We start from the raw sequence: 10,000 nt of genomic DNA, 5'->3' as shown, positions 1-10,000 counted from the left end.
GCGGGGCAATCCAGAGTCAATCCAGAGCCAATCCAGAGTCAATCCAGAGTCAATCCAGAAGCTAATATATTATAAAATCTCTCTCTCTCTCTCTCTCTCTCTCTCTCTCTTCTCTCTCTCGCTCTCAGTCTCAGAGTAAAGGCACATCCTCCTCTGTCTAAAGAATTCCAGAACTCGGTGAAATCTCTCCCTGTGGTGTATAACAGTCAGTCGGAATCCGTTTACCATCACTTCATCTCGGTCTATGGGACTCACTACCTCCGCAGGGTGAATTTGGGAGGTCGTATTAAGTCCACCACAGCTGTGAGGACCTGCCAGGTGTCCTTGAAGGGTCTCTCAGTACGGGATGTCAGTAACTGTCTTTCCGCCGAAGCATCGGCTGTGATCAAGGGGATCGAGGTAAAAGGCCAGACCAGTTACTGCAAAAGCAAGGGCAAGAAACTGGAAAACCAAAAGGGCTTTAGCGCTTCATTTTCTGATCGCGTTACGGAGGTTTGGGGAGGAAAAGGAGCCAGCGCAGATCTCCTGTTCTCCCCAGATAAACAGCATGGATACCACATGTGGTTGAAGACGCTGCAATCGGTCCCGGGAGTCGTGTCCTACAGTCTGACGGCACTGCACATGCTGGTGATGAACGACTCGGCCAGGAGAGCTGCTCTACAGAAGGCCATCCGTGAGTACGTGATGAAGAATGCCGTGTCCTCGTCCTGTTCCCGCGCGTGTAAAGTGGGACATCGTGGTCCAGACTGTGCGTGCAAATGCGGCGGACATCAAAGCATCAACTCTAACTGCTGCCCGACTCACCCTGGAATCGCCACCCTGAATGTCACAGTGGTACGAGCCACCGGCCTCTGGGGGGATTACTTCTCCAAAACCGACGGCTACGTCAAAGTGTTCTATAAGAATAATGGTGAAAGCACACCTGTAATCTGGAATAATGATTTCCCAGTCTGGAATTATTTAGTTCAATTTGGAAGCGTGAATCTGGAAGAGAAGAAGTGAGTAAATACATCAATATCAACATCAATATTGAATCTATTTATAGTTATATTTAATGTTGCTGAAACACAAACACAGCTATAAGCACTCATTTTCTCCAGACTCATCACTGACACATTTTAAATCAGTTTGTCAGATAAAGGTATGCAGTACATGTTCCTGTGAATGCACTGTTGCTATAGAAACAACAACACAGTAATATAAACTTGCAGCACTGTTAGAGTTGCTGTTGTAAGGAATTAATTCACACCTCCTGACCAATCACAATGCAAAACCACTCACTTACTCTTCTGTTTTGCTGCTTGCAGGCCTGTAATCTTCCAGGTATGGGATCGTGATAACAAGTGGGATGATAATCTTCTGGGCTCATTTAATGTTTTTCCTAAAAGTGGTGTTAATGTGAATCACCAACTCAAACTGAAACATGGCACGCTCTACGTCTCCATCTCTGCTGTCTGTGGTCCCAGTCTTCAGGGTGCAGTGTGTGAGCGCTATGCCCCTTCACCTGAAGCAGAGGAGATACTCACCTACTCCGAGCTTTTCCAGAACCGACATCAGACATGGATCGGGCGAAACTATGACACCGGCATGGCGAAGAACATCACCAGGCTGTAGAGAGGAGAGAGAAAAAGAGAGAGAGTTTACTGCTCATCAACATACAGCTTAATCTCAATCGCAACATTACAACATTACATCATCACACCACCACATCATCACACCACCACCATCACATCATCACATCACATCACCACACCATTACATTATCACATCACCACACCACCACATCATTACACCATTACATCACCACACCATCACATCACCACACCACCACATCATTACATCATCACACCACCACACCATCACATCATCACACTATTACACCTTCACACCATTACATCACCACACCACTACATCATCAAACCATTACTCCTTCACATCATCACATAATCACACCATTACATCATTACACATTCACACCATCACATCATTACACCATCACACCATTACATCATCACATCACATCACCACCATCACATCACCACACCATTACATCACCACACCACCACATCATCACATCATCAAACCTTCACACCATTACATCATCACATCATCAAACCTTCACACCATTACATCATCACATCATTACAACTTCAAACCATAACATCACGACACCATCTCATCATCACACAATAACACCACCACACTGGGGTTCCATCACTGTTAAATAAAAAACAGTTTGAGTCTAAGCTCGGTCCCCTACAGCAGTGTGCATGGGTAGGCAACAAACGCTTTTACTTTCTCAATGTCAAAAAGCTTTTTTAATCATGTAATTCATCTGATTTGTGAATATAAGGTGTTGCTGCAAAATATTTGATACTCTGGTTCTTATTATTGTTTATTTCATTGTAGCTGATGGTATTCAGTGATTATTCCTGAACTCCTGAACTGCACTGCTGTCTCGCTTGCTTTACATTTTTTTTTTTAGTTTTAACGCTTTAATAAAAATGACTTTCTCACAATGTGTTCTCATTCCTGTGAGACAAACAATGTGGTTTCCGTCATGATCCCGGATTCCGATTTCAGTAGTTTGCACTGTAGAGTACAGTCACAGCATCACCGAGACAATGTCTAAAACAGAAAACGTACCTTGGATGTAATTTGAATGAAGTAACAAACACCAGTATGTGTAGAACAGACAGCTGCCAGTGTTTACACTACACAAAACACCTATACACATGTTTCTGTCCTCGAAGGCACTGTATAGTTATAACACCGGTAATGTCAAATATTACAGAGTTCTGATTAGTGTTTATTTACAGGTAAAGGTCCAAAAAGCATACTAAAGTCTGTAAAAAGTCAAATCTGTAAAATCTGGGGGCTTCTTCATTGGGCAGCACAGCAGAACATCAGGGCTGGTCTCATATTAAAGCTTCAGAAGAGCTACCTGGGGAGGACCATCGATTTGAGTGCCCCCCCTGGCTCACCTTAGACATGCCCATAGTCTTGCTTTATCTGGTCATTTTAATGGATGTCTGATGTACTCATTATTGCTGTTTTTCTTGATTTTACTCTTAATTTCTGTTAATTTCTGGACCATCTTAAACTTAAATAGCTGAAGTGGCAGATCTATCTTTCATCTTTTCATCTATCTGTGTCTTTCATGCGTTTGAGCCATTGGATTGGGGTGTGGCCCAAACAGAGTGTGAAGGCCCGCATCTGACGGTGAGCTCTGCCCTCTTGATAACACTAAATGGTTTATCTCCATGTATCTCTCCAATCTTCTAAAACACTACAATCCGTCACGCTCCCTGAGATCTCAAAACTCTGGACTTCTAGTAGTTCATAGAATAGCAAAGTCCACTAAAGGTGGTAGAACATTCTCACATTTAGCTCCTAAACTCTGGAATAGTCTTCCTGACAGTGTTCGGGGCTCAGACACACTCTCCCAGTTTAAGTGCAGATTAAAGACGTATGTTTTTAGCGAGTTCTACACATAACACACATCACATCATAACCTTGTGCTCCAGAACATCTGATCACATCACATTATCAACTTGTGCTGTTAATATCATGAACAGCAGCTACGCTAATTCCTCTCCACTGCTTCTCTTTCTCTCCCCATCCCGAGGCTTCGTGAGGTTCCTCCAGCTCCAGTCACGTCCCACCTCATGAAGATTGTGGATTTTTAAGGAAGTAGGTGCCTGCAAACATCCTGAACCATCTCAAATCAAATCAAATCAAATTTTATTTGTCACATACACATACATACAGGGTACGACATGCAGTGAAATGCTTTTTACGACGGTCCGGCATTAGGGAATAAAATGGGGTGAAAAGGAGAATAAAAAATATAAAATATAAAAACAAAGAAAAAGAAGGCAGATAAATAAAGTATAAAAACTATATAAAAAAGAATATATGAGGATATATATATATATATATATATATATATATATATATATATATATATATATATATATATATATATATACAAAAACATGCTTATGGCAGTGTGCAGTTAAACAGTAAACAAGTTTACAAGCATGTTTTTTGATGTCCATAAAGTGTCCGTGAGCGGTCTGGTGTGGTGTAAAGTGTCCATAAGTGTCCGTGTGCAGTAAGGTGTGGTGTAAAAAATAAGAATATAAAAAATATGAAATGTAAAGTGCACTGTGCTGTGCAAGTCCAGTGTCTAAAGTGTCGTAGCACGAAAAGTGAGATATGTGCAGGGAAAAAAAGATCTGATGGTGGAGAGAGTGGGCCAGTTCTAGATCCTGGGTGTTTCCTGGTTTAAACTCTGAATGGCCTGCGGGAAGAAGCTCCTCCTCATTCTCTCTGTGTTCGCTTTCAGGGAGCGGAAGTGCTTCCCCGAACGCAACAAAGAAAAGAGTCCATTGTTGGATGGCTGAGGTCCTTCACAATCTTCCTGGCTCTGGTCCTGCACCGCGTGCTGTAGATGTCCTGCAAGTTAGGGAGCTCGGTGTGGATGGTACGTTCAGCTGAACGCACCACCCTCTGGAGGGCTCGCCTGTCCTGCATGGTGCTGTTCCTGAACCAGGAAGTGATGCTACCCGTCAGAACGCTCTCAATGGTGCAGGTGTAGAAAGTCTTTAGCACCTGAGAGGATAGTTTAAAGTCCCTTAAGCGTCTCAGATGGTACAGACGCTGCTGGGCTTCTTCACCAGGGTGTTGATGTGACAGGACCAAGACAGGTCCTGTGTGATGTGAACACCAAGGTACCAGAAACTGTCCAATCTCTCCACTGGGGTCCCGTTGATGTTTAGCGGTTGGTATGACCGCTCCTGCTTCGTGCTGAAGTCCACGATCAACTCCTTAGTCTTGCTGACGTTCAGGAGAAGGTTGTTCACCTGACACCCTCTCTCCAGGTTTTTAACCTCCTGTAGGTAGGCCGTCTCGTCGTTGTTGGAGATCCGGCCCACCACAACGGTGTCGTCAGCAAACTTGATGATGGTGGTGGAGTTGGAAGTGGCCACACAGTCATACGTGTACAGTGAGTACAGCAGGGGGCTCAGAACACAACCCTGGGGAGCTTCAGTGCTGAGGGTGAAGGTGGATGAAGTGTGTTTTCCCACCCGTACGGCTTGTGGTCTGTCAGTCAGGAAGTTAGAGATCCATTGACACAGCGCAGAGTCCCAAGACCTCCAACTTAGAGGTGAGTGTGGAGGGAATTATAGTGTTAAATGCTAAACTGTAGTCCACAAAGAGCATCTTTGTGTAATTCCTGTTTCTTTGGTCCAGGTGGCTGATTGTAGTGTGGAGAAGATGTGCAATGGCTTCCTCAGTCGAATGGTTCTGACGGTACGCAAACTGTAATGGGTCCAGTGTGTCCGGTAGTGAGGGCCGACATTTGATGGTCAGTAGTTCCAGATTTGGTGTGCAGGAGCGTGAAAGAGGAACGATGCTCGTGCTGTTGCACCAGTGGTTGTTCACCATCAGACACACTCCACCTCCTCTTGACTTCCCCGACTCCAGTGTTCTGTCCATGCGGTAAACCGAGAAAAACTCGGCCGGCTGGATGGCGTATTCCGGTACCGCTGGGTTCAGCCATGTCTTGGTGAAGCAGAGAAGGTTGCTGTCCCAAATGTCTTTCTGGAACTTGACCCTTGCCCTGAGGTCGTCGAGCTTGTTCTCCAGTGACTGGACGTTGGCTAACAGGATACTAGGTAAGGGAGCGTGGTGTGTGCGTGCCCTCAGCCTGTTCCTAATGCCGGCTCGTTTCCCTCGCGGACGCCGGTACGGGTCGCGTCCTTTGTTCTCCCTCCCATTTAGAGACGTACCAGTGTCAATTGGATCCCACTTCATGTGAAGTTTGGACACTGGACCTTTTTGAGTGTTTAAAGACTCTGGCATGGAGAAGCTGGTGTTGGATCTGTGATGATCTCAGATGTTGAGCTATTTTATGAGTTGTTTAGTAGCTCCTGGTCCACAACGTTAAATGAATGTAGAAGACTGTAGAAAGAACATCACTCATAATCACACACTCCAGTGCTCATGTTAGTTCTCTCTTTCCAGTGTTCTGTAGTGTTTAAAGACTATAATCACACTCTTGATGTCACCCAAATGAGGATGAGGTTCTGCTTTTGAGTCTCGTTCCTCTCAAGGTTCTTCCTCATAACATCTAAGGGAGTTTTTCCTTCACCATAGTCTCCATTTATCAGGGATAAACACACACCATTCACCTTCACTGTTAAATTCTGTAAAGCTGCTTTGAGACGATGTGTGTTGTGAAAAGGGCAATAGAATTAAACTTGGCTTGACTTGATATCCAGGCATTTCCTCTCGATAGTGCTGTACCGGCTCTCCCACATTGACAGTTACAGCATGAATCCAACTCAAGTAACGGGTAATTTAGAGCTCGATGTGGGCAGTAAAACGAGTCACCTGGTGCATATTCAGGCAGCTGCACACTCCTATTATACAGCCGGGACTGCCATTTCCTGAGCCTGTAGCAAGTTCTCCATTGTTGCCCCAAAGTGTGGAGTTTTTCTTTCAGGTCATGTATTGAATTACATTTTTTCTTGTTATAAGGTGCCTCCTCCCAATTTTTTTTTTAAATTGACATCTAGCACTCCGTGTGGCTTATGGCTGTATAGTCTCATACTGCAAATCTCAAAGAAAAAAATCTCAAGCCACTTATCCCAGTTTCGTGCATTATCAAAAACGAACTTATAAATCATATTTTTGAGGGTTTGATTAAATCGCTCGACTAAGCCGTCTGTTTGTGGATGCTAAACACTTGTCTGAATTGATTTAATCCCCAGTAATGCATGCAGTTTGCACAGTGTTTGTGACATGAACGCTGTGACTTGATCAGTCAGGATTTCTTTCAGGATTCTGAATCAGGAGATAACACGGAAGAGTGCCTCCATAATACTGAATGCCGAAATGCTGTAAAGATGCACTGCATTGCGTAGTCTAGTAGAATAGACACAAAGTGATGCGCTTGTGCAGTCCTCTCTAATAACCCAACAAGGGCCATTCTAATTCTTTTCAAAGGGACCTTTGGGATGACTGGCAGATTCACCAGCTGACATTCACGCCATCCCGCACATCATTTGCACCCATCACTGTGCATGCTTGTTTAAAAGAAATGGGCTGGTAGGTGGTTTCCTCAGATCTGCCTGCATCATCCTGCCCTGCCTCTGGATGATGTTCTCTCTGATTGGAGGCAACTTTCTGCAGCTGGAGATGTTTCTTATCAACGCCATGGGGATCCATGAAATTCCGGAGTAAGAACAGAAGCTTTGAGGATGGATTTGGACTGTAGTTATTGTCAACAGACTGCTACACTGACTCAGGACTACAGTTTGCTTCTGATCTCCATCACTGCAACTCAACATCGTTTATCTGTAATAAATAGACATTCAGCACCACCCAGATGAGGATGAGGTTCCCTCTTGAGTCTGGTTCCTCTCATGGTTTCTTTCTTATACCATTTAAGGGAGTTTTTCCTTCACCACACTCGCCTTATAACTTACAGATAAAAAATAATCGTATTTATTCTTTTTTACCACATTATCTGAGTAAAGCTGCTTTGGGATGATGTCCATTGATAAAAGCACAATACTAATAAACATTTATTGAATTTAATTGGTCTAGTTTTTTTCAAGTGCCCGGCCATGAGATTATGGTAAGCTGCACGGGAACAAGAGTTCCCTCTTCGAGTCCAGCAACCAGGTCGAGTCCTCTTTTCGAGTGAGTGTCCTGCATCACTTAATACAACTTGTTTTTAATAACAGCATAAGAAAGGAAGTAGAGTGCAAAGTTTGGCAGGATTGGCTGACCACTTTTCTTGATGGAGGGCTGGGTGGATCACTCTTTTCTCCTTGTGTCTGCCCAATGTGCATCAGAATTTGAACAGCCCTAGCAATGCTCCCTACAGCCATTGCTACAGCAACAAACATCCCACACCACTTAACCTTATTGCAGGACCATCTATGCACATTCCCCATAATAGAAACTGAAAGGCTAGCCAATTCATTTCCAGAATTAGTTGATTGGTGAGATGGGCACAAACCGCCACCTTGACTTTATGCTTTTTCCCCCTGAATAAAATAGAAATGGCTACTAGCAAATATTTTTGCATGTCCCCATGCACATACCTTACCCTGCATGCTGTATTCAATGCCCTATACTGAACCTGTTTCCAGGTACACCGCCAACTGGTCTTCTGCTAGCTGGACCGCCAGAACCAGCAACGATGAAGGCTGGCACTGGACCCACTCCATCGTCCTCGTTGGGAGTCCAGCAAAGAAACTGCTCCATCACCAAGAGGTTGATGGTTTCATCACCGTCACACTCCTTTTCCGGCCGCCACTTTTGGCAGGCAACCAGGAGCTGCTGGGTCACGAGCTGGGCTTTTGAGGGAGAGGATGGCAGCAGGTAGAGTATCCGATCCGAAACCGCATGGTTATAGTGTTTGAGAAACTCCTGAGCATCATCTAGTTGAGCTTGACATAGGTGGTGGCCGAGGTAGAAACCCTCTGCTTTTACAGTGTGCTTTGGAAGGCCTTCCTGTCCTCCTCCCGGGATTGGTGCAGTGCCTGGAAGCACTGATCCTGCTTTGCCTGCAGCTGGAGGAGGGCTTGGTGTTGTTTCTCCTGGAGCTCTGCGAGAGCTTTGACCAGCACACTCATTGGTGGAGACTCCATGGCAACTGAAGCCTACACATAACACACATCACATCATAACCTTGTGCTCCAGAACATCTGATCACATGCACATTATCAACTTGTGCTGTTAATATCATGAACAGCAGCTACGCTAATTCCTCTCCACTGCTTCTCTTTCTCTCCCCATCCCGAGGCATCCTGAGGTTGCTCCAGCTCCAGTCACCTCCCACCTCGTGATGATTACGGACCTTTAAAGAAGTAGATGCCGAACTCACAAACATCCTGAACCATCTAGAGACGTACCAGTGCCATTTGGATCCCGCTACATGTGTGGAGTTTTGACATTGGACCTCCTGGAATGTTTAAAGGCTCTGGCATGGAGAAGCTGATGCTGGATCTGTGGTGATCACAAATGCTGAGCTTATAAAACTCGGAGCTACTAACCATATAGACTGTTTAAGACTGCAGAAAGAACATTACTTATAATCTTATACTCCAGTAATCATGTTAGTTCTCACTCTCCAGTGTTCTGTATTGTTGAAAGATTTATGATCAAACTCTTGATGTCACCCAGATGAGGATGGGTTCCCCTTTTGAGTCTGGTTCCTCTCAAGGTTTCTTCCTCATAACATCTAAGGGAGTTTTTCCTTGCCACAGTCGCCACGGCTTGCTCATCAGGGACAAATGCACACCATTCACCATCACTGTTGATTTGTGTAAAGCTGCTTTGAGACAATGTCTGTTGTGAAAAGCGCTATACAAATAAACTTGACTTGACTTGACTTGAACTGAATGTGACAAAATAACTCTTTATAATCCCGGGTTTCACCATCAGTGTGAAGAGCTTTCTGGATCAGGTAGACAGAAACAGGAGACCAATGACAATTTCATCAGAGAACCAGCTTTGGTAAGCCATGATACAGTTCCCCGGCTGGAGCATAGAGGTGGGCCTTGCTCAAGGGCTCAACAGTGGCATCTTGTGCTGGGACTTAAACCCCTGACCTTCTGACCAGTAACACCACTGAGCTAACACTTTTTCACCAAATGAAAACCTGAAAGCATGCTCAGGTTTGTTTTTGAATGCAGTGTTCAGATCCTGGTAATTGCCACCACAACTATAAAACTCAGACGGGGAACAGTGTAGTTATAGGTACAGGTAAACCTGATCTGTTCATAAACACATCTCCCATCCCTGATTTCAATCAGCAGTTCATTGGCAGCTGATGCATGCTGGGTAATTAAAGTGTGTTTGTTATATTTATTACTTGTATCTTTGTACAGCATGTTGCTCGTCTGCAGTTCTGCTTTTATACATAAAGGAAATAATCAATTGGCTTTACTGTGTCGTGTCTTTACTGGGAAAGAAT

At 44.4% G+C, this 10,000-nt stretch overlaps 1 protein-coding gene across 1 annotated transcript in view; it reads left to right on the top strand.

Moving 5' to 3' along the window:
* prf1.3 (perforin 1.3) overlaps positions 1-1,793 on the top strand; it is a 3,756-nt gene extending 1,963 nt beyond the window's left edge. The window contains exons 2-3 of the mRNA XM_046835038.1: positions 129-998; positions 1,308-1,793. Of these exons, the coding sequence (XP_046690994.1) occupies positions 129-998; positions 1,308-1,614 (1,177 nt within the window). The 3' untranslated portion in view covers positions 1,615-1,793. The remainder of the gene's footprint in view (positions 1-128; positions 999-1,307) is intronic.
* Positions 1,794-10,000: the final 8,207 nt, after the last annotated feature.

This window comes from Silurus meridionalis, chromosome 22 (genome assembly GCF_014805685.1).
Source record: "Silurus meridionalis isolate SWU-2019-XX chromosome 22, ASM1480568v1, whole genome shotgun sequence".
Classification (NCBI taxonomy): domain Eukaryota; kingdom Metazoa; phylum Chordata; class Actinopteri; order Siluriformes; family Siluridae; genus Silurus; species Silurus meridionalis.
Note: the sequence above shows the minus strand (reverse complement) of the source record. Positions and strands in the feature narration are given on the sequence as shown.